The 25946-nt window shown below is 39.3% G+C and overlaps 2 protein-coding genes across 4 annotated transcripts in view; both read right to left on the bottom strand.

Moving 5' to 3' along the window:
• Positions 1–559: 559 nt before the first annotated feature.
• ccm2 (CCM2 scaffold protein) lies at positions 560–9591 on the bottom strand. 3 transcript variants are annotated; one of them, XM_061052181.1, is made up of 10 exons: positions 9186–9591; positions 4829–5005; positions 4646–4729; positions 4308–4491; positions 3650–3786; positions 2978–3113; positions 2742–2799; positions 2489–2624; positions 2242–2380; positions 560–1864 (listed from the first exon to the last, which is right to left on the bottom strand). In XM_061052181.1, the coding sequence occupies exons 1-10, from the start codon at positions 9222–9224 to the stop codon at positions 1569–1571; spliced, it is 1386 nt and encodes a 461-aa protein (XP_060908164.1). In that variant the 5' UTR covers positions 9225–9591; the 3' UTR covers positions 560–1568. The 3 variants fall into 3 exon arrangements, with proteins under 3 accessions (XP_060908164.1, XP_060908166.1, XP_060908167.1); XM_061052183.1 differs by having other exon boundaries at positions 9195–9591; XM_061052184.1 differs by lacking the exon at positions 9186–9591 and adding an exon at positions 5741–5948.
• Positions 9592–11674: 2083 nt separating this feature from the next.
• The window catches only part of xkr6b (XK, Kell blood group complex subunit-related family, member 6b), a 58360-nt gene continuing 44088 nt past the window's right edge, over positions 11675–25946 (bottom strand). The window contains exons 2-3 of the mRNA XM_061052180.1: positions 19359–19555; positions 11675–18656 (exon numbers count right to left, since the gene is read on the bottom strand). Of these exons, the coding sequence (XP_060908163.1) occupies positions 17686–18656; positions 19359–19555 (1168 nt within the window). The 3' untranslated portion in view covers positions 11675–17685. The remainder of the gene's footprint in view (positions 18657–19358; positions 19556–25946) is intronic.

Raw genomic sequence — 25946 nt, 5'->3', positions numbered from 1 at the left:
GCGTCTTGATCATTTCATCCTTTTGTTCAGAGGCAGACAGTGTCTCGAGGCGGAGATGCTATTTAAACCAAGGTGTAGTGTTCCAGTCTGTAATGCACTCCTTTGCCTCTGCTGCATTCCCTCAACAAACACTTGATTTTAGTTTTTGTTTGACTTTAAAAACTTAGTGAAGAAAAATCTTTTTTAAGTATATCTTTAATGGAAACATTTTGGTGAGTGATATGAGGAATGTGCTCAACTCAAACTGTCCTGTCAGTTTCTCTTCCCTCAGACTCACAAAACTAATCCCTAACTTTGAGGGGAACATCCAGCATGGGCGGGTGCTTTGATGGAACTCAGGCTGAAGTTACCCAAGCAGCTTAGGGGCATCCAAGCAGATGATCAGTCAGAGAGGATCACAATCATCACAAACACCTTCACCTCTTGTGACAGTTATGGTGTATGAAAGTCAAATTAGATATAACAAACTGCAGTCAGGTGTACAGGATTATAACCATGTATTTTCAAGAGGTAATACAGCTTATGACTTTACAAAAGGAAAAAAAAGGGACAGTTAGTGTAAAGTAGTTGTTATTTAATAACCAACAATTTACTCAACAACTGTAGTTACAGTTCAGAACTTCCTGTCTGTGTGTGCAGACAGTTGGCAGCAGTACTGCAGTGTAAAGGCACAATGATACATGAATGTAATGTCATGAAACATTACACAATACTAGAGGTCCTGCAGGACATGAAAAAACTCAAATCATAAATTTACATCAGCCATAATCTAACAGGCTTTGTCAAATAGTCCCCACTCGTTTGCTTAAACTGAGTGAGAATTTTTGTTTTTACAGCATTTCCTTGGTCTGTTAGAATAACGCAAAAACAAAACAAAAAAATATATATATATGAGTGAACACTGATAACAAATGATAGTGTAAAAACAAAGTGGTACACAAATCTTCTTGTAAAAACAAAAATATTTATAGATATAGTATAGCAAAAATGTTTCACTCTCACAGCAACACACATTTGAAATATATGATGCAAAGTTCTCCTGGTGGATGAAGCTGATTGACCAAAGTTACAAAAAAAGAAGAAGCAGTACAGCCTCAGTCTTTACCTTCTAGAGTCACGTACACAGTCCTCAGATTGACCCTCCAGAGTTCATGCACCTATTCTAATCAGCCTGTCAAAGACTCTGGAGATTGTCGCTACATTGGTGACAGCAGTGGCAGATACTGCCAATAAATGAGTACAAAAATCAAAGCAGTTTAAAAATATATCAGAGACTATGAATCCCTCTGAGTGTAAAAATAGCCAACTGACTGTGAGTCCTCTACAGAGTTTGCATAAGTGCATTTGTTGACTTCATGTTTTCTGGGTGATAGGTTGAGGTTTGCCTTGAGTTTTCAGGGGATATAGAATGTCCTCTTGACAATTAGAGGAAAATACAATGAATCATATCTTCGGTCAGTGCTGAGGACCACCTTCATCTGGTCCCTTTAGCTCAGGCCTTCTGTTCATTTAAGGATCGCCGGCCATGCTGCGTCTTCTCGCCGCTAAATTTCCCTTTGATCATCCTGTCAAGGCGTCACTCCCTCCTGGTCCATACTGCAGCCCAGAGCTTCGATGTCGTTGCTGATGTCTGTGATCATGCGGTCCCACTCGTCTCCCTCTGAGGCCTCCTGGCCCTCGTCCGAGGCGACGCTTCCTCCGGCTGCTCCATTGCCGTTGGTGGTAGAATCAGAGGCGGAGCTGGCTGTGCGTCTGTAGCGGCCGAAGCTGTCTGTGATGATGCCGCGGCCGTCCTTCACACCGATTGTCTCAAGGAAGTTCTCAAAGTGCTGGCTGTCCTTCTCTGGTATGAAGGGACGCAGGCCTACAGAAAAACAATTCAATGCATTTTGAGCTCATTTTGTGTTACATGTACTATTAAAATAAAATCTGGCAGATTTATTTTATTCAGGAGACAGCAATGCATATGGTGGCTTGGGTTTTATAATCTCTTCTGTTTTTATGTATAGAATTGAAGTGTCTTACAAAAACTGGAACTAACTGTAAGATTATGGTTTTATGAACAAAGAGAAAGAATAGAAGTGTCATTAAACTGTATCTGATAAACAACAGCCGACTGTTTCATCATTTCTTATTTGTGTGTGCTTGACCTTCATAATTCTTTGTTTAGCTTGATGAAAACAAGGTGTAGCTGCAAGACACATCTCTAGCTTCACTTATGGGAAAATCAAGTAGTCATACCAAGTAGAAGGAACTTTCTGCTGTCCCCGTAGAGTTGTCGCAGGTTGATGCAGAACTCATGGATGGAGGCACCGTTACGGTATTCGTGGAGCAGGGTGGCAAATTGCTGGATCTCCTGTGATGACAGCTTTGTCCGCAGCTAGGGGGGAAAAATAACACATTTATATTTTAAACAACAGAGTTAGAAAAAGCCTTTTCTAAAAATACAGAAACGGGACGAAGAAGGAGTCTGGGAATTTTTTCATACTGTGGTCATGTAGTCCTGCAGCAGCTCTGCAGCGGTGGTGCTGAGCTCTCCTTCACTTGCCGTCTTCGTCTGAGGGGATGCCGGGGAGGAAGCTGATTGAGAGTTTTCTTCAGCCTCCAAGGAGCCCTGGAAAGGACTGAGAGAGGAATACACATCATGTAAATGACATGCAAAGATAAGCCACCTTGGATTGATGTCTGTCTTGATCACTGTGCTTAAAAAAAGAAAACTATCATAGAGGTAGAGCTCTTACAATGTGCCAGCTTCAGCCTCAAAAGCCTCTTTAACATCCACTTTGCTTGAGGAGTCATCTGCAAAACGGTAGCAGAAAAAGTACATACTTACAGTTTTGAATTTGAGAATAAAGGTTCAACTTCAAAAGTATTACACTTGTTGATGCCAATGCTCCCTTTAAAAACATATATTTTTAAGCTTCTTTAAAAGATTAAACATGTAGTGTGTAAAAGAGCAAATGTGTTTTTTCCTTACCACTGTATAGAGAAAGGTGTCTGGTAGGTGTCGTTGCTCCATCAAAAATGGCTCTGTCTAAGAAGTCTATTGTGGATTCTGTGTAAACGATCTGAAAGACCTGACTGAGCAGGAGACACAGCTCCTCCGCTGCAGCCTACACAACAAAGAAATGGCTGTCATCAATGCACTTGAATCAAAAATCAAATTAAAAAAAAAAACGACTGTAACAAGAAGTCAAATTTTTGTTGCCAAAATTAATGATGTTATTTTTGATGAAAATTTTGCACTACAACTTTAATATTGGCAATTAAAAGTACTACAGATCATTAGAGTTCACATTTTAAGGGAGCGCTGATAGACCAGCAGTTATCAGCACATCCCATGTACAGAGTCCATAGTCCTCATTGCACCGGCCGTGGGTTCCAACCTCGGCCCTTTGCCGCATGTCATCCCCTACTCTCTCTCTTCAGCTGTCCGACCAAATAAAAAAGGACCAAACCCCCACCCCTCCGCTAAAAAAATGTCTTCCACATTTGAAAAAACCCTCAGTGACATGTAATCTGGGATGCATATTGGTTTTGAAATGATTTCTCGGCGATGTATACTAACTCTTCAAGGGAAATGTAAAGTTACTTATTCTTATTAAGCTACTCCAAACGTGTGTTTTGAGCCACAGACGTGAGATAATACCTTATTGTCAACAGCCAGCACGAGCAGACAGCAGACTTCTACAAGTACAGCTCCGCTCTCTGATAAAGAGCTCAGGGTCTGAGACTTGTTGAGATCAGGACACGAGCTGGGACAAGGAGACCCTCCTGACTCCTGGGCTGAAAAAGATTAAAAAAAGACACCCTCATATTTTCATTTACAAATGTTGCAGACACAACTTGGGACATTTCTTAAAAACAAAATAACAAATCTTTTCTTCTTCAATAATACATTATGTGACCAAGCTAGTGATTAAACTGATGGGTAGTTCTGTTTTCAGGAAGAAGTCTGTTTAGAACTGAAAATAAGGATGGGTAACATTAGGATTTTATGCTTATGGATAACAATACTTATCGCTACTCTTTACCTTTTCTATTTCTACAGAAGTATATGCCATTTTCAATACACTCCCTGTACAGTTTAAATAACCCTGGAAAGTCTGAAGGTAGCATAGGAACTCCTATGGTTTTACTATTTCATAATAACTTGCAAACAAACATTTATTGGAATTTTTGTGTACACAGGGATCCCTATAAATCTCCGTGTACACGAAAATGCCAATAAATGCTCCAGCTAGAGCATTACAGAACCTTACACCCTCATCTTAACACCTGCAGTTAGCTTTGAATCTTTGTTTTACCTGTTTTAATCACCACGAGGTGCAAAGAATCGTCTCTGATGTAGGAGACAGCAGCAATGTCATGGATGGGCACCCGGAGGATGATGTCCTCTCCATCACGCCAAACAAGCTTGATGTTGTACGCTGATAAGCTCACCACTGCATCCTGCTCTGAGGTCAGCTGGCCTGCCAACTGATGGGACTTCTGACAATCACAGAAGCATATGAGCAGGTCATTTTAATCACTTTATCAGATCACTTTAATACTCTGATTCGATATTTAAAAGTTTAAACATTACAGCTTTTTTTATTACCGGTTGACGCTCTTTCGATGAACCTACTAAAAATAGCAAACATACCCTTGCAGAGTCGATGAGCTGCAGCACTTCTGTGCGACTTGAGGGATTCAAGTATCCTGGAACGGATGTCAGCTGCCCCAAGTACTGCACAGAACACGCACAATCATTTTTACTGCTTTCCTTCTAAACAAAAGTAAAACAACACATCTTCAGGAAATCAATGTCTCGACATGTTGCACTCACTTTGACCTCCTTTTCGATGTAGTCATTGAGGAGGATGTCAGGGTCGATGCGGTGGTCAGGCTGAGAGAGTGAGAAGGTGTGGAGGGCCCTGCGCTCGGTGGCTTTCTCCTGCGCCTTCTTGTCTCTCCCCTTCTCTCCTTTCAGGAAGACTCGCTTGAACGGGGACACGATACCTGGCTGGTGAATCAAGACAAAAGAGAGAGCGGGGGAAGGAGAAAAATAAAACGATTATCATGCTGCCTTCCAAAATACATCAAGAGACCGAGATCAATTTGTATGGATACGTGGCATTCCAGGCTATAGACCATTAAGGCTCTGTTTCTGTGCCGTACATTATCAATAATTACAGGGCTATTCATATCAATGACACACATATAGGGTTGATGCAACGGACATTAAAGAAACTGCAATGCTTTATGCTTTAAGTATAAAAAACCATATCAAACTGTGTTTGAATGTGGTACACCCTGATCCCTCTTCCCCTGAATGTGCACAAAGCTGCAGACACAGCAGATGGGCTCTTCTACAGGGTGCAAGTCTTCTGTGTTACCTAATATGTGTTGCTCAAATGTCAACGATAGCATGTGCAAAGGGAAACTCTGCATCTTGCAACACTTGTGCCAATGCAGTTAAAGTCTGAGTGGAAAAAAAAAAACTGCCGAAGAATCCTTTTTTAACATCTTTACCCAGCAGCTGCTACAGATGTGTCACAGGAGAAAATTACATTTTTCTTCTACACTCAAAAATGTTAAAGCATTTACTTTTATTTATCTAATTTGATTTGCTTGCACATAAGCTGATTTAAGTCAAGTGCTGTGTGTGAAAAACACAGCACATTATTGCTAATGCATCAAGCTTTTGCATAATACAGAAAGCAAGTCTCTGTATGCAGGTCATAATAAAAAAGCCTACCTCGCTCTCCATGAAATCGAGTCTTCAATTGAACAGCGAGGAGCTGCTCAATTGAAGCGAGGACCACGGCTCCTGCTACACCCAAACTATCCAAACTAGTCACCTGTTGCCTCCACTTACACACGGTGACAGCTGCCAGCCAGTGACAGATAATCAGCATCAAACACAACCTGTGTGTTTGTGTGTGTGTGTGAGAGGGGTGTCACCCCTAACAGAGGAAGTGTCTGTCTTTGTACTCAGGCATAAGAACAGGAAGAGGACTAGCCACAATTTCCTGTGATGACACGTGCAGTTAAGCTTTCAATTAAGACACTGAAAAATCTGCTGCGGAATACTACCATTGTTTTAGAAACAATCTTTACATTTGTTGAATTTAGACGAATGACAGTGACGGGATAGCATTTCACTTTACCTTTTTGTGACTGCTACACTTCATCAGTCACTCACTCAGCAGCACTCACATCTAGAACCAAAAGCCCATATGCAACATTGCTCTTTCTGTTCTGTGGTTTAGCAATGTTGAATATGGCTTTTGGTTCTAGATCTGAGTGCTGCTGAGTGAGACCTTATATATTCTATTATACCAACCACAGACTTGACATCTGCAGTATTTAAACATCTGCAGTATAAATGGCTTTTTAAGTGTAACAACTGTAGTTCTACACAAAATATTTCATTTTTTTAAGCCCTCTTATCAAATGGTCAGTTCAACTACTTTTCAAAGCAGACAACCATGTAGGAAAAGAGTTATTCTTCCCTCTGCGTACCTCTACTAACTCATCTACAGTCATTCATCATGATAGTGAACATAACTTGTAAGCCCCTGATTTGGAGCTGCTTTATATAGATAGGATAATAAAACCGGACATGTACACATCAACCTCGAATGCAAAAAAATGGTCTGATGTGTGTTTGACTCTTACAACTTATGAATCCTTAAAGGGGCAACACTACGCAGCCCCTGAAGTCCCAAGAAGTAAAAAAAAATAAAAAAAATGTAGGGGCTCCATACAACACAACCTATAACCAGTGCATTATTTATCTGTACGTAGACCGTGAGGACAAGTGGCAAGCGCATTAACATTTTATGGCTTCTTCTTGTGAAATGTGAGACAAGAACTACTGTTACTGACCTCTGTAAGAACAACCGCCTTTTTTAGTGGCAGTCTGTTTACAAAGAAACACCACTGGCTTCTAATGCCGAGCTGACTGACAACAGGCAGACAAGAATAACGCAGGAAACTTTGAGTGAGTGCAGTCATTATCATTATCACCACAATTTTACTCATCAGTATGCAACTTTTTAAATAGTCCTTCAGAGGAAGTAAGTTTAAAACCTAAAAACTATCACAACTTTTTCTACTGCAACCAAGATGTGAGATGCTAGAACCTTTACAGCTGTTTTCATATCTGAGCTGAACGATTTGGTCATATGAGGACATTTTATTGAGACATTTTTCACCTCAGTTGGTCTTACTGCAAGCAAATATAAGGGATGTGAGATGTGTCACTTTATATGTATTTCAAGTAATTAAGATGTAAATTCCTGACACTGTCCAGACTGTGAATAAAGTTTCAGTCAAAAATTAAAAATTCCACTTTATAGTTGAGATTTTATAAAATCAGTAAGCAGTGAAAGCATCAGTCTTCAAAGGGCTCAGAGCCTTCACTTGAGTCTGTAGCATTGTACAATACTCAGTCTGTACAGCCTCGATACAGTTGGACAAATGCTGTTCACTGTCACCACCAAGTGGCGCAAACAGAAACTGTTTAGGTCTGTGACAAGTTAATATAAGTAAAGACTGATAAACTGAAGAATCTTCAGAGTAAATACATCAATAACAACAACAACAACAACACTATCAATAACATCCATTTTCTAAACTAGGATATCAGTTTTAGTTTAGTTTATTTGCACATTTTTTGAAAGAAGAATCAGAAACAGAACAGAAAATAAAAAAATAAAAACAAATAAAACACATGTGCAGGTGAGGTAGAAACCCATGAGGGCTTATCTCAAAACCTCACCTTAAGAGATTAAACAAAGTTTAAATAAAATGAAGTAAATCACTGCAATTCCATCAAAATTCCCCCCAAGAGCAATGGAAAATGAAAGTGGGGAGCAACCTCTGAGTTTTTGTCTTGACAACTAGCACAATCATGAAAAACATTTGAACCTCAGACACTTCACTTGTTATATTGCTGCTCAGGCTGTGCATGCCCTGCCCTTCAGTTTCCTCCTGTGTCAAACACAGCAGTAGAGAGAAATTGTCCCTTGTGTCTGTTCTGAGACACAGTGGGAAGAGAGAATAAAATAAATGTCTGCTATTTGTCTAAACAAAAAAGAACTGTCTCCATATCAAACAGGATCAGGAGGCAATATACTGTATAGTGTGAGGCAGGATGGTGTGAACAAGCCAGGGGTGTAGTTTCCTTTTAGCATGAGTGACACTGATAACTGTTGCCTCTGGCCTTTGGACGTTGAAACCCCCTTACTTTTTCTTTACATTTTATTTTATTTACCATTTTGTACCTTTTGCACAATTTAGAATTTATTACTGTAAATATTATTTATCTTATTTTTACCTTATTTTATCCATTTTACCTTATCTTATTTGATCTATTTTACCTTATTTTATTTTATCTATTTTACCTTATTTTATCTATTTTACCTTATTTTATCTATTTTACCTTATTTTATTTTATCTATTTTACCTTATTTTGTTTTATCTATTTTACCTTATTTTATCTATTTTACCTTATTTTATCTATTTTACCTTATTTTATTTGATCTATTTTACCTTATTTTATTTGATCTATTTTACCTTATTTTATTTTATCTTATCTTATTTTACCTTGTTTTGGTTGTATTGCACCGTGGGACGGAGACAAACGCAATTCCGCTTCCACTGTATGTCTGGCATATTTTGGAATTGACAACAAAGTTGACTTTGACTTGACAGCTGATGTCTCCCATGATCCACACCTGAACTAAACAACCAAAGTTATTACTGTGGGGAAGTTTTCACCCTCTTTCTAGACTACTGTCACTGCACTTCACCAAACCTTCCTGATAAAAAAAACAGCACCAAGGATAACAACACTGACTGGAGTTTCCCTGTACAGTAAAGCTACAGAACAACAATATCTGAACACATCTAATCCACTATCAAGCAAACAAGGCAACATTGACAGAACTGTTAATATATCCCTAAATTTACACATTTTAGTCCAACTTTTAACAGTTAACTGGCTCTTATTCAACCATATCTGACAACATGAACCTAACTTTACTTAAAGTAGTATTTATCAGTGTCCTACGGTGATATTTTCTTAAGTTACTAAACTTAGCTAGAAAAAAAAAAACCCAAGCTCGTCTGGATTGTGCAGCTAGTGTTTTAGCATGCCAGCTAGTTTACTTGAAGTTTAAAGTGATGTCAATTACCTGTCTTACCTTTTTCACTTTCTTCACATCATCCTCCATTTCTACTTGAAGGTCCTCTTCTTCATATTCAGTTCCGCGGGTCGATCCAGGTGAGGTAAGGCATAACTCCCGAAGCTCTTAACCAGCACTCATCTGAGAAGTAGTTAGCTTGCTAGCCTAGCCTAGCCTAAAACTAGCATTGGTAAAGTGATGCCCGACATTTTTAGCAGAGAGGAAAAAAGACATTCTGATTTTGGTCCTGGCCCACAAAAATTAGATAAAATACCTGCGCGCCTACAGTGTGTAAACGACGAGTCTCCGTGCTGCTAAAACAACCAAACAAGTCATCTACAAGGAGGACAAACATGGATAAAACTGGCAAAACTTTTCAACCGTGCCGCCATTTTGGGCGTTAAACTGTGAGGTCCAGCATGCTTTGCTTTGCTTAAACCAAAACAGCTGATTATCCTGTTGAGGGTTCAGAGATGAAGGAAAGTAGTGACGTGAGGTAACATCACTGGAAGCTCTGTAAAGTTTAATTAAATGACGGAGATTCACTTAAGTTCAAAGAATTGCAGCAATAAATTTGGACATTGATTCCACAGGTGCCCACTGAAACTAGCTTTTGCTGTAAATGTCACATTACTGCTACTCTTATGTGTTTTTCTTCTTCTGCTTTACTACAACTTAGAACTTCGAAATGAGGTTGATATATTTAACATTTAGAAGGAACTACGTCTAATTTTCTTTAGGAAAGCCCCACATAGCCTATTTCATTTCACTTAATGCCACGACTAGAAACAAAACATTTTCTATCCTCATCTGATATTTGTCTTTTTATTTTAATGTAAGCCTCCAGTTTACTGTTCCTCCTGAATGTTTTTGAACGGCCTGTTAGGAAAAGTCTTTAAACGCATGTGGAACAATAAGGGTTTTAAAAGTATTTCACTTGTTCAAATCCTAAAGGGAATAAAGAGACAATTTCACATGTCTATGTTTGAATGCTATTAATAGTTGCCTTTTAATTTTTTTTGGTTTACTAGGCCAAGAATGAATACAATACTTAAGTTCAAAGAATTGCAGCAATAAATTTGGACATTGATTCCACAGGTGCCCACTGAAACTAGTGTTTGCAGTAAATGTCATATTACTGCTACTCTTATGTGTTTTTCTTCTTTATCTGCTTTACTACAACTTCAAACTTCAAAATGAGGTTGATATATTTAACATTTCTTCGGAACTACCTCAGTAATTTTCTTTAGGAAAGCCCCACATAGCCTATTTCATTTCATACCATGACTAGAAACAAAACATTTTCTATCCTCATCTGATATTTGTCTTTCTATTTTAATGTAAGCCTCCAGTTTACTGTTCCTCCTGAATGTTTTTGAACGGCCTGTTAGGAAAGGTTTTAAAAGGTTTTAAAGGTAGGCCTATTTCACTTCAAATCCTAAAGGGAATAACGAGACAATTTCACATGTCTATGTTTGAATGCTATTAATAGTTGCCTTTTAATTTATTTGGTTTACTAGGCCAAGAATTAATACAATGAAGATGTCATCAGTGGGAAAGAGAGAGGAGCAGATGAAACGAGGAGAGAAGGACAGGTTAATGTGGACATACAGCGAACGAATGAACCAAGCAGTCCCAATGTTGGCTACGAAGGAACGGTAGGCTCTGTTTTCTTTTCTTCATGCTCAATATTGCTCTGTGAAAGTTTAGAGTAACTGTTTTATATGTAGCCTACAGGTACAGGAACTACAGGTATCAATTTATCAAATAAATAATCTGTGTTGACATCTGAATACATTAGTGGCAACACATAATTAATTGGGGAATATTAATGCTGGGAAGTTACTACAGCAGAGAATGTAGGCTACTACATTACATGTATTTGGTGTATTAGTGCATATCAAGCTATTTTATCGAGAGATTAAAACATCATTCTCTACAATTAAGTCCATCAGAGAATGACCGCAGAATCATCACCAACCCTAGTCAAAATAATGTAGTCAAAATTATAGGCTAATATATGATCTAATTTAGAATAACAGTTTGTTGGAAAGATGTTTTACAAATTTATTTGACTTGTGCACCCATTTTTATAAGCCTTATGGCCAAAGTCAAACTACGTCAGTGTTTCTACTTGTTGTCTTATATGTATTGTTATTGTATCTTATATTGTCCTCCATCTCACTTTATTGTACTTCAGTTGATGTCTAAAACTTTGACCTAATCATTATCTGTTTTACATACACAGTTATTCTCCACATTACTCTATATACGTTGAACCTGCACCCTGCATTGATCCAATCAGAGTAGAAAACACTGACAGGATTTAGCATGCACCTAACAATCTGAATTTTAAGATATACTAATAACATACATTTCAAATCTTTTTCCACAATCAGTCAAACTTTGGTGAGGCATGCATTTGTATATTGTAAATATTGCTGCTGCTTTAATCTGTTGAAATGTGAAACAAGCATGTAATTACAAGTACTACTAAATTGCACTTTCAAATACTATATTTATTTTTCTCTTCTGGGATGAACAGTCTGATATATGAATCTACAGTAAGGCTTAACATTACATTTTCAGCATAATATTTCTCTTTTCTTCTAAAAACCAAAACATACAAAAAGAACTTTAGCACCATATGTTATTAATAATATTCATATTGTTCCCCAAAATAGGACATCAGTTTTGCTTCTTTTTTTTTTTTTAAAGAAAAGGGATCCCATGGAACAATTTAGTTACATTTTATAGTGAACAATAACAAACGAAATCATTCCTAATATGTTCTCAGACACAGATTGTATGAGTACACTTTCATAAAGATGCTACAGACTGTAGCAGATTTGCTAACCGACATTGTGCCAACTTTTGGAATACCCCGGATAACTCATATACTTTTAGGGAGTATCCTGATAGATCTGTGTAAATACACCAACAAGCTAACACAATCTATAAATTGTTTGAATATAAACAAAGCAATATTTCCCAACAACTTTGATAACAATTTAAAAGAAATCAGCAGCAATTAATATGACAACCATAGTTGCGTCATTGGAATAACAGTTTCATTTTTAAACAAAATATTACAGCCAATTCTACAATAACAACAAAATATAGATACACACAGATTTAAGACATATAGATGACGGGAATTACAACACAGCAATCACGTTCTATATATATACTTTTTTTTCTCATTTTCCAGTAGAAGTACATTTGTGCTCCTATGCCCCGAAATATGCATTTGTTCATCCTTCAGCTTCATTCTCTCAGAGAAAATAAATAAAGCAAATCCTAGTGCAGTGTAAATGAAAGTGAAAAGAAAACATACTTCATCCTGAAACCAGTATGATAAACATTATACAAGCAGTAGAGTTTTGTTTTCTGGTGTGTGTATTGGAAATTAAAATGGCACCATTGAAAGTTGAGTTCTGCTGTAAACTGTGCGGATTTAAGGTGCAAGCTCTTGAACATTTTAAGACTGCCAGTTTCTCTCAGTCGATTGAAAGTTCTTTGCTCTCACAAAGCCAACAAGTGGACTCTGCAGTCCACAGTGGTAGCACCTGTTAAATGTATTTATTGAGCACCAGGTTTATAACTAACATCAAAGCAAAAGGAAAAATGCACCTTTTATCATTTGAACACACTGCTGCAGTAGTCAAACAGATGGACATGACTCCAAGGTACAGACCTAAACCAAGTCAGAATCTACAAAACCTGCTGCTACACATTGTTGCAGAAATTAGAGGGTTAGTTGTGCAGTTGAGAGCACTAACATGCTAAATGTCAAGGGTCACTTCACAATGAGTTCTGAAGGCATGCTGGGAAATGGTGGTAAAACCAGGAAATGAGGTTATCCAATCAATCCAATCATTCCATTGAAAGAAAATGCAATAGAAGGTTGGTTGTTTTTTTGTTTTTTTTGCACATTTTATCATCATTGACACCTTCCATGTCTTATTACAACTGCAGGCATTATTGTTTGGCTAGAGGATGTGTTGTTCACACGAGACTAACAACACAAAAATGTTACGTCTTGGCACAACAAATCATTCATCATTGCAAGACAAAGGACAATGTACTGTAAAGGCATAGACAAAAGTACAAAACAATCATTGAGTAAATTGTTCTGTATCGTGGCTGGCATCTGTTAAGACTATCAATTAGGTATAGTCCAAAACTAACATGTTTGAGTTAAGACCAAACTACTGTTTCTAACTTGCTGAATCATTTGGGGCTGCTGTGATTGCACTTACTCCAATGTAAATTAGATGAGGTAACCAACGTTCAAGTGAAGAAAATGTTCAGTATTGCCTTACTTTCTACTTTGTCTTTTTTAGCAGAACCAGTATGTAGGTTTCATGCTCTTAGTCACTTTATCTAGGACATGGTACGGTCCTGTAGATGAAAACTTGGAAGAATTATAAGATTCATCATGTTGTTGATAACTGAGGTGTAAGCTGACAGAATAGAGATCTTGGCTTGATCTTTTTTGGGTAGACAGACAGGAAATGTGGTTCCGTGTTGTCACAGTCTTGGTGAATGTGCTGGCACGTGAAACAGGTAAATAAAGACATTGACGTTGTTTGCGGACCTGGCTGCCATGGCTGGATTGAAGCATCCAAAGTAACAAGGCACAACAAGTACTGAGAAGAACAAGCCTTCTGTTCAAACGCTCTTGCTGTGTGCTGTAGCCTTTTAGTTGTGAAGGTTGGCAGGTAACGTAGCAGAAATAATTCTTTGTAAGGGATTTTTTAAGGGACTTGGTTATAAATTGTGGAAACAGTTTCCTTCTGCGCTTTTGTGTTGTTCGCTTTGAATCCTTGTATAATTTAAGGATAAAACAACAATCTTGTAGTCAATCATTTTACTAGAAATAGAATGTGGTAAAATGATAATTGAACTATATAAATACTTAAAATATACTGCTGTTTCAAAAAAATCCATAATTAGACATAAAGACTCTAAAACAAATTACTTTTATTTACTGCCATTACTACTACTCTAACGACACAGTCAAGCAAGCATAAATACTCTGCGTTTCACGACATTAAGCACCACTAGATGAAATACACCCCAGTTGTACATAGTCTTGTTTATAATGTTGTAGAATAACACATGTCTCAGACGCACACAGAAAAAAAAGAATGAATCACAGTGTATTTGCACCTGATTTGGACAAGTGTCCGTGTCTGGAAAGGTTCAGCAGAGGTTAGAAAGGATGCAGGATATGCCAGGCAGCCAACTACCACAAAAAACTGCTCCCCCCCAGTTATAAGAATGATAGAGTATCATTCCCACAAAAAACGAAACATGCAAACAATAATTTAGTGGTCCCAGCCGAGGAGTGGTCCAGAATGCAGTATGTTAAGGAAAAAATGGAGACCCTTGAGGACATGCCTGGGGATGAGAACTGCATTGAGACACCCCTGAGTCAGCTGGTTCAGTGGTCTTGGTTGTTGGTCCTGAGGAACCCCTGTATTGGCTGTTTTGCTTAGGTTTTCTTAAAAAGTTTAACAATAATTGTTATTTATTTATCAACTAACTATTAACATGGCTGTTCATTCACTACAACAGAGAGGAACTACTCTGACTACTATGGTAAACAGTTAACAAGTTGTAACAAGTTGGTTGTTTGCATACTCATGTGTATCTATAAATGGTGTGTTGGATGGTTTCTCCACCCTAGCTGACCCAACAGTTCTCAATCACTCAGGGCTGAACATCGCTCTTAAGCTGAAGGGTGGCAGACCCTGGATATTGAAGCTCTTGGTTATGGCAGTGTACCTCATTGCATGTTCTCATGTCAGGATCTCCAGTTGTTCAGCCTCAACCTCGTTGTTCAGTTACCAGAGAGTATTTATTTGGGAGTGCACCAAGGCCCAGCACCGCAGAGATGGGGTAGAGGGTGGAGCAGCAACCAAGGAAGGAGCCGAACAATCGGCAAAAGAACAGAACCATGGGAAAGGGCTGAAGAGAAACACGGACAAGATAGTGAACTCATCACCCTGTAAGCATTCTTGGATCCTCTAATACCTTATAATGTTCTTCTAGTATTGGTGTTGATAGCATTATCGGTATACCCATTCCAGTATTAGGTATGGGTATACCGGGGGTATAAGATAGCCCCCAGTACTGCTTAAAATCCGGTACATTCAATTTGCAAGTATGACAGACAATGCATCTGTCCAAACATGACCAATTAGGTAAAAAAAACAACCACTTTCAGATCAAGTAACATTAATGCTTAACACCAGTGTGGTGCGAGCAGAGACTTTAATGTTAGTCAAAGCCTGAAAAATGTTGACTATTAGTGGTTTTTCACCAAGTTATTCATATTATATTCAGATGCTACTATTGGCAAATACGGAAATCTAGGTATCAAACTCAGTTTTATAATTTTCTTATTTCATGCCCTTTTCCACATTCTGTCAACATGTTCATTTCCAACCCTGGCAAAACCCCCCTCTTACCTTTAACCTGGACTTTCACAGTTCCTGCTATTTTACAGTACGATGTTAGCAGGCACATGTAGCCACAGCTAAGCAGAGAGCCAGTGAGCCAGGAGAAAGGAATCTCTGTTTGATGCAGTGTTCTTGGGCATCCCCTGTTGGACCATTTGTACTAATGCCTTAAACTAACATCATGCCAAACACTGCAATGTAAAAAACACACATTATATATTCAGATGAGTTATTGAGTAAATAGGTAAAGGTGGAGTATGAAATGCATTCATTTTTCTATTGTACTTTTCAGTAGCCCTCTGGAAGATTTCATCAAGCTCCTTTGACTTAGAAGGCATGTTGTTTTTTTCTGTCATGTGTGTAGACGGTGGATGTACTGTTGTTGAGATCTTCTGCAGGTTCAGCAGGTAGATGTATCAGTACAACACAGCAGGCCTATAGATGGCACACATTTTGCAGGGTCTTGTTCTACTAGTTCAAAAGGGGGAGATAAATGAGGGACACCATACTCCAAGATGTGATTTGGCTTTTTCTCATTTACACTAGCAGGTATCAGAACAGTTGTACACCCTTATAAGAGTATAACCTCTTTGAGGGCACACTGATTTTGAGGAGTTTTACCTTTTAACACTGCACAGCACAACATTTTTTGTTATGTAAAAATAATGTGTGTTCTGACAAAATATCATTATGTCAAGGACTATAAATAGAGACACAAATATTCACTTAAGTATCATAGAATAGAAATTTCTTCTTAGATTTGAGATCATTTGAGTTTTTTTGAGAGCTTAGTACAAGTCTTTGCACCCAATAAGCATATATTATTCAAACCAAAACATTTTCTGACAAGAAAAGAATCTAAGGAGGTTTGATAAAGGATTATCTCTTCTTATTTCTGGGATTCAGAAGGGAATGGTGGAGGATTCCCTGAAGACTGTCTTTGCACTTCAAGAAAAGGTGTGTTATGGAACACATTTCTTCTGCTGACATCCTTCATTCAACTTTTTACAAGATGCCTATACAATCTTTTGACTAAGTCTTTGGAATGTTTTTTAACTATGACTTTCTAACAACCAATTTAGAAAAGTTGTGCTCATTTTTTACTACATTCTATCTTTCATCCATTATTGTGTTTATTAACCTATATATTGATATTTTGTGCTGTCATACCATTGGGCATAAATGACCAAGCAAGGCATGCTGTTATAGCTTGCCTCCACTGGAGGGCTCTCTACACTGTACAAATTTAATATATGGGTGGAACTGATTGAAGGTCAGTGTGCTTCTTTTTTCTTCCATACATGATGCGATTACGATTAAGGATTTTGACCAAAAATAGTACATTACAGTTGGATACAGTTGAGCCACGTAAGCTCTTAAAGGGAAAATCCATTTAAAATTGCTTCTCTTGGACAAATGTATGATTGTGTCCCTCTGGTATAGTATTGTGATAGAAATTTCAGTGCTTTGTCTCCATTCGTGGGCTAGGTTCTTGGTAAACATCATCATTCATTTCAATAATATACATAAGAATGGCAGTAAATGTTCGGGATGTGCAAAGACCTCCTCCATCATTCCCATCAGGCTTTGCACCAGTCCCCTGTCACAGGGACATACAATATGCCCTTCACAAGTATTCACAGGTTGAGTCACCAATACAGTATAATGTATTAAACACATTTCATAATGAAACATTCATATGTTATCTACATACTCATACAGAACCATCCTCTGTCGATGCAGAGGGATTTATATGAGACTTCTGAATATATCACATAAGATACTGTAGGTTCATGATTTCCTCTCTGTGCTGTATGTTTTTTCAAAAAATAAATCATGACTATGTATTTGGAGTGTCTGGACAGATTTTTCAGTAGACAAAAAACACTTCTCCGTCAGAGAAACTGAATGATCGTAGGAGAGAAGAGGAGTGTGTCAAATGAAGAGAGAGATTAAATCTTGAGGATAGAGGAAGCAGAATGAAAGAAAGGTAACGCAAGTGCATTGCTGTGTCTAAGAGGAGGTTACAGAAGATGCCTTCAGAAGGAGGATTCGTACTGCAGGAGCTCATAAAGAAGCGGACCGTCCCTATACCTGATGCCCGCCGCATTCGGGCTAATATACTGTAGCACGTTAATGGTCCTGCGCAAGCGCCGATCCACAAAGTGTGCATCCCAGGCTGGGTATCGTTTTCTGGGCATGTCTATCTTGATGAGAGGACCCTCAGGACGGATGGGCCTTCCAGCTGCATCCACAGGTTCCGTGGACCTCACCTGGAAAACTGGAAGGCAGGTGTCCGTGGCTGTTTCATCTGACTCTGCGTGTTCTCCTGCCAGACCCCGTGTGGGAGTGGCCTGAGAGCCTCGAGGGCCAGGTGTGGGAGCCATAGGCTCGGCTTCAGGGGGTAATGGAAGACCCCACAGCAACTCAGCGCAGCAGGAGCTGGCCAGCACCCTCAGCCGGGGGCCCATTGGGTGCAGCACCCCGTAATAGAGAACCATACAGGCCACACCTGAAGCAAAGCACAGGAAGACACCGCAGAGGGCTAAAGAGGCATAGGCGTCAGTGGTGGCTGGGTCTCGGTACGCATACCAAAGGAAGCTGAGGATGGCGTTCTCTAACAGTACCAACGTGTAATAGGCTACCATTCTGTACCGCGTCCGGCCCTCACGCACATTGAACCAGCAGAAGACGTATACCACACCAACCACCATGTTGAACAGTACCTCTTCCCATTTGGACATGCAGAAGTCGGTGCCGCCATGGATGACCCAGAAAGCCATGGCACACCAGTGGAGCACCACAAAAATGCCAAAGTAGATGTGGAAAACAGAGGCAAACAGGGCAAGGGAGAGCACCCGGGACGAAATGGTAAAAAGGCGCCAGAACAGGTGCACCAGGGCACCTCGGTAACTCATGCTCTTCTTATCGTCCCTTGAATCACGCAGTAGTTTGTGGTAAGAGGCTAGCACCCAGGCCAGGGACAGTAGGGAGGTCATGGCAGAAAAACCTGGAATTATAGACAGAGAGAGAAAAGTAAAGCAGGGAAGACAATGAATGGCAAGAGTAAAAGAAACTGCAGAAAACATCGGAAATTAAAAGAGAAATCCATTTCATAACTGAAAAGAAACATATTATCTTGGCTTTGCTGCAACTCTACTTGCTACAGTACATTCATTCCAGCCAAGCAATCCATCACATCTCTGAAAGGCATATTCTTTTCGAGATCATCATAGGTCTTTCAGTCAACACAGTCTCCATTTACTGAAACAATTCAGTTTCCTTAAGACTGGTATTATAGTGGAGACAGCAGATATGTCAGAGCAGCAACCTGCTACATGAAAAATGATACAGAGTTATCTGCAGAGCAGCAGCATGGTGCCTCTCAGCAAATGTATTGATGGCATTTCCTTAGACACCCAGACAGGGAAGGGGATCACTTGTTAGTATTCAATTACCTCAATCCGTTGGGAGCTTTAATAGATGAGGAAACTGCAAGAGTAAAAAAGGGTTTCAAATACAAGAGTGTGGAGTGGTAGAAATTGGATACAGAGGTGGGGATCCTGCAAAATGTAAATGAAGTGATATGGGAACTTCACACAAAATGGAAGAAAGCCCATTGATAAAAACAGTATGCCAAAAAAAAAAAGACAACACAGGAACAAAATCACACTCTCAAGTTGCAAGTCAAAAGCCTTAAAGAGTCCCTTACACTGCAGCCACTCAGCCTTGTTGCTCTGGATCATGATGCAGAGCTGCAGCACCAGCTGAGGGGCACTTTCTAAGAAGGTCTCCAGCAGTCGCAGCATGTTGACATCGGCATACTCGTACATCATGGCCCAGTAAAAGCGCCGCTGGTTCTCCTTCTGCCGGTGACTTTGTATACCGAGGTACATGGTGCGGATGTACCTGCAGAGAGGAAAAAGACAGACTGTTAGACAACCCAGTAATGCAAACATTCACTGTTCAGTATACCTGCGCGTGGAGCTCAAGCAACACTAGAGGGCATACTAAGCTACACTATGTACCCTGCAGTAAAATATTAAAATCTGCATTCATTAGGAGTTGGGATTCTAAATAATTTCAAGGGACTTGTACTCATGAATTAAGTTGACATTTGTCAACCCAAACACTTTGTGCTTTTAGAGGCTGTACTGTTAAAAAGGAAAATAGCAAAACTGGAGAACTACAGAGAGAGAGTCTCCTCATCAAAACCATTACTTCCCTGGGAATAAGTTATGACTTGCATATCTGAGCATCTTTACGGAGTACCACTGCCTTGCCTTAAGCAGCAGTCTCAGGACCCATTGTCAATTGTCTGACAATATATGTGTAGGATGGTCAATTTTTCTTTCTTTTGTGTGTGTGGAGGGAGGTGGGGGTCTGTAGGGCAAGATTTCCTTTTTGGTGCGCTAGTTATTGTTTACATGCTCCCTATAACTTCAGAGGCAAGAACTTAGTTGTAGTTGAGAAACAACACCTATGACCGGATTGTAAAGTGGCTCATACATGCAGATGTCCGTTTTCAGTGATTCATTTAAAATGTAATCACGGTGAGATAGCAGCTGGATTCTGGTTTTGCTCTTTGCATGGAATGTTTTCCTGCTTTGCATTAAAGCCTGCTGAAAAGCTGATGGACAATACTATTTGGGCTCCAATCAGAAACCAGAATGCTTCCAACACTTAAACCTCAACTACAGATTTCGTATTTATTTGCAGGATCACTTTATGGTTTATGAATGTAAAGACTGGTATTTTGCAGTTGCCTCTTTTGGTCATTATTGGAGGCCTACAGTAAGGAAGCCAACCGGTTTAATCTTACTGCATTTTAATGGTATAGACACTGGACTGGTTTTTCAATAACTGACAGGGCTTTATAATGGTGACAAGATTATTGTGTAGCCAGAGAGATTTGAGGTAATGTAGCTGAGAAGTGGCGGCTAATTCAATCAAGCTCCCGTTTCAATCAAGGCCGAACCCCTGCTTTTTTCTTGAAAGAACAAGACACCAGAGGTCTTTGTTCACTGCTGAGCAAAAATGTTACATGCTCAGTTCTGTGATATAGCTAATTAAGATCTTAATCTTCCTTGGGTATGGATCTTAGAATTGGAGTGCAGCAGCTGGAGTCGCCAATTAATGTTTGCAGGGGAGGATGAGTAAGCAATAAAGAAGAAAACATTTAAAGATTGAAGCTTTGTTCCAAAACATCCAACAAAAGAAAACAAAGGCAACAAAAAAGGGAAACAGCCGTCTTGTTTGCTTGAATCTCTAAAATATGTCTTGAATATGTTAGCTCATTCTGCTTTTAAGGAAACAATCTCTGAAGCCAGCATGACAGTTTTATTTGGTTATAGTTATCTAAACAGCAACTTTATCCCATTGCATATTGCGTGGTGGCTGCAGGGCCTATCTGCACTGAGCTGCCAGAGTGGCCAAATAAATCCAGCACTTGATGTGAAGGCAGTCAAGCAAGGACAATAGTGTAGCAAGGACAGAAATAGACTAGACAGTAGCACTCCCCCAACAAATTGAGAGTCCATCGATCTAAATTCAGTCTACTCAAAGTGAGACACAAATTCACAACAGCATAACAAACAAATCCCCAAAAATGCTTATGAGTGGCTTTCAATATAATTAGCTTCTGCATAAGCTGTTGGGGAAGAGATTACTGTTTATTTTGAAATGAGCTCGACAACAGTGCACTCTAAAGAAAGCAGCGTATAGGTTCTGATTGCTTTGGGTTATTGTTTGGCAAAGATTGAAGCATTCAAATTCCATCAAGTCTCCAGACTTTAAAAAAAACCCCATCTCTTTAAAACAAACCCGACCTTCAGTTAAATGTGATTAGGGGGAACATGAAATATGTTCAGTGCATGTTTAAGGGTGTAGCACAATGACTTGTGCTCACAAAGTCATTGTTTTTTTCTCTTCCTTGGATCATAAAGTAACAAGTTCAAGAGACAACTTTTAGACTTTACATTGATGAAAAATATCCTGTGATCTTGAGGAAATTGATTCAAGGTTATCATACTTGTGTTATAAAGAATTATTTCAAGCTATTCAGACAAACAATTGTGTTTCAAACACTTGGTCATGTCATGGCTACGGACATTAGCATGGTCTGATGGGGGATCATTAACACCAATACACTGAACAATGTTACAGAAGCAAGACATCTCATTCTCAACAAATAAAACGAGAAAAAAAAGAAAATTGAGTGCTCTCATTTTTGCCAACTACAAAGCTTTTTCTGCTTGGCTTTTATTTTTCTGACAGAGCTGGCAAACCTCTACATGCTGCAGTCTGTCACTTAGTCAGTCAATTAGCCAACCTGAAGAGACAGCCAGTTTCCCAAAAGGTGGGAAAACAACAAAGAAAAATACAATGGAATAAAAATCATCCACACAACAATAGAAGATGTGATATTTGTGTGGAGACAATAGCGCTGGAATAAAATACATTGTTGCAGCTATGGAACAACGCGTAGCTCTACGAAACATTATGAAAGATCTTACAACGATATGATATATGCAATGATACTATGTAACAAACATTTTGCAGTCATAAGTCATGGAGTAAACATTTTGTCAACATACTCAGTGCTATTGGGTTAAAATAAAGTACATAAAGTTTTGCCTTTAACTCTGTCTATAGCCCAGTTATGGCCTCCCATAAACACTGAGCTGAGGCTGCTAATGCTCTGTAGTAATCAAAAAGAGAAAAAGGTCCGGCTGTGAGGTTAATTTTGGAGCACAGGGATGGTGGTCTTTCTCGGGACAGTGGACAGGCGAAACAAGCAGAGGGGCAAAATGTACAAAAGTTTTTTTTTTGGGATCAATAGCTCTAGGCTGTAAGAGTTAGCATTATATCCAGCAGTAAAGGCTGGCATTCCGTGACATTTTCAGTCGGACTGGTAAATGTCAGAGGGAACAAGTCAACCCGTCTCCCTCACTAATGACATGCCACCGAGACCTACACAGGCCCTTTGTCTCCATCCCCCAATTTCCATTAGTCTGTGTTCCACTGATCCGTCTCACTGGTCTGTAGAGCCTCCATCAGAAACAGTAATCTTCATCGCCTTCGTGCTCACTTTGAAAAAACAAGACTCTGTAGCCTTGCTAGCAGCTCTTTGAGGCTATACGCCAGCAGAGCAGTGATTTAAGAAAATGTTGATAGAAGCATGCTCACAATGACAAAACTGACATCCTGCAGTTTTTATGTATGTATGTGTTTATGAAATGCAAAAAATACAAAAAGGGAAATTTGTTGACATGCAAGCAAGACAAAGCTATACATGCAAAGGAAGATTTAGTACATTTGTGGTTTATTTTTTTCCCCCCTTTTCAGATATCCATTTTTGCAATTTGGCCCAGTCTGTGTCCGAGCTTCCTGCATTGCAGAAGCATGACATGTAAAGAAACACTAGAGGCTTCATATAAACACACTCTCTGACATGCACACACACAGCGCTGTTCTTTCCTGCTGGCTCCACCGTCTTTTAGTGATCTTGTCTTGCCCCTGTTACGCCTCTGTCAGTACCAGTGATGTTCAAGTTGCTGGAAATGTGTAACCAGTTACAGTCACTGGTTACTATTATCAAAAAGCAACTGAGTTACTAACTGATTTACTGCATTTTAAAAATAAACTAGTTATTTGTGACAGTAACCACCTACCACATACTACTATCGGAAGTAGAATGCAATATGTACTGAAAAATAAGAGTATGTACTGCATACTGCATACTATGTTCAACAATAGTATGTATGACTGCCAGTAGGTGGTTATTTTGCAGTATGACAGACTGGTGTGCAGTCTTGGAATGAGGAAGTAAACAGCAGCCCAGCTGACGACAAACGTGGCTACAGTGTAGCATCCATTTACAGTATAAAAAAACTCACAAGTGACTCATGTCAATAATGTCAATAAACCTTCATTTTATGAAATTGTTGGCTATTTCATGTAAAGTAATGAGTGCTTTTAAATGTCTGAAATTGTAAATGTGCTATTCAATTTAAAAAAAGTAACTAAATACACGACCAGTTACCATAAATAGTGGAGTGTCACTCCCAACACTGGTCACTACTTCTAATGAAAGGGCTTGTGGTAATGAAAGAGGTGTGAAGGCTTGGTACCACCATTGCACCTCAGGGACATTCATATTGAAAGTGAGATGTTTCAGGGGTGTAGATATTCTACTTTAGTTGTTAATATGAAAAAGACATTACTTAGATTATTTAGAGCTTTTTTTATTGCTCATTCATATCCCCCTATATGTTGGTACCAATTAAGTGTTATTTCCAGGAAACTTCCTGAAAATATTTTATATTTTTCAAAAAAATATAAATTGTTTCTAAAAATGTTTAACTTATGGTGGGATTAAAATAAAACGTATACAAATGTTGTATAAATATAATGGAAATCTGTCAATAGTGGTTGAGATATTTCAGTCAACACCGAATGGATGGAACCAACAAAAACATCGACCTTCTTTACCTCTGTATTTAGTGCTCCATCCATATTACTGTCTGCCATTCATTGAAAACTGGCACTTCAGCTCTTTATTAATACAATGGATAATAAAAGTTCTCACTGTTCACACTCACATCAATCCCTTTCCTCTCAGATAAAACACTTTGTTAGCTCATATCCTCCAGTTCAGAAAAAAAAAAAAAAACACTTTGCAGTTAAACACTTTGGGTTTCCCGGCTGTCAGAAAAATCAGATCTTACTCCATCACATCTCCAGCACAGGCACACGTGTCTCACATACAACCCGGGATTATGATGCACACTGTTAACTCTCCCACTGTGCCTTTTTCAGACGTAGTAACACAAATGGCTCTCTAAAAATAAACACACGCAGACACACACATGAGTGCACAGGCGTACTTGTCAGTGCTGTAGGTAATGGGGGATTTCCTCTCTGTTTCAGACACATTTGTCAGATGGATCTCTCTCTCTTTCTCTCTCTCTCTCTCTCTCTCTCTCTGACTTCCTCCCCTTCATCCCCTGCTCTCACTCCACTTAGCCTGTGGTCCACTCCTTGATGCTTCCTTCCTTTCTCACCCCCCTTACTCTCCTTCCCTTTTAGCTCAATAGCTCCTCTCTAGGACTCCTCATGAATTATTTGTAGTAAGATCATAGCAATTGCTCACGGCTCGTTAGGCAGCGTATGCACGGTCTAACAGCTCGATGCTGTGTCCGGGTCGTGTTCCAAGCTCAGACGTCTGCCCCTACCGTCGAGACATGGGCAGCCATTAGCACCACAAACACACACACACACACACACATACAATTTTAAACTTTTTTAGATCTGACCATGAGAAGCAATGAGACACAGGTGACAGGTCAAATGAAAGAAACACAAGCGATGTGTGATCTGATATAATGTGATCACGTGTACTGCTCTATAGTGAACAGTTTTGATTATTTTGACAATATAGATAGAACTTGCAACAATTATTTTCCTGAAGTAATGGATACACTTTATGTACACATGCTTTAATGCTTGCTCTCCTGTGAAGGGCCATACGCTAACTTAGCTTGTCTAAGTTAGCATTCCTTAAAGAGGCTATATGTAACTTTCAAAAATACTGCGTTTGTAGTGATACCGCATGGCCGTTAGGTGAAGTGCACCAGTAACCTGTTGCTCGCTCTCCCTCGCGTGCTTGTCATACGTGCTCGTACGTACACAAACGAGCATCATCATCGTCCGCGAAACACTGGATATTTACCGACATAATGTTTACAGAGGAGGTAAGTGGTCATACACATGTGAAAGTCTGTGAAGGAGTCTGTGTGTCTGTATTCATTCTCCATCCTACAAACAACAGTCTCTGCAGACACTGGCTGAGAGCAGGAGTGTGTGATGAGTTTGTCCGCCTTTGAGAGCTCCTAGGGCGGATAGAAGTGTGTGGAAGGCGGAGGAGTGAGTGAGGAGGACGTTGAGAACGTGCATAAAATGTCACTTCCTGGAGCTTTCGCGGAAAAATACGACCCGGGGGAAAGATTTTATTCAGGCAACACAGATAGACAGTGAACATCTACTTTTTCACATCAGTTAACTATTCGCTTATTAATGGGCGATGAAAAACGAACAGAGTTTATCATCCTTTTCAAAACTTCAGTTCGGGGTGGTTAAAAAGGGTTAAAACAGTTTAAGGTTAAATAGTCATTCTGTGTCCAACGCTCTCTTGCAAAGTTAGGATGTCCTGTGAAGTGCAAAGCTGCCACTACTTTCCACGTTTTTAGCTAAATGTTTCCCTGTTTGTCAAGAGGTACCTTATCTTTTAAGAATAGCA

This window comes from Labrus mixtus, chromosome 12 (genome assembly GCF_963584025.1).
Source record: "Labrus mixtus chromosome 12, fLabMix1.1, whole genome shotgun sequence".
NCBI lineage: Eukaryota > Metazoa > Chordata > Actinopteri > Labriformes > Labridae > Labrus > Labrus mixtus.
Note: the sequence above shows the minus strand (reverse complement) of the source record. Positions and strands in the feature narration are given on the sequence as shown.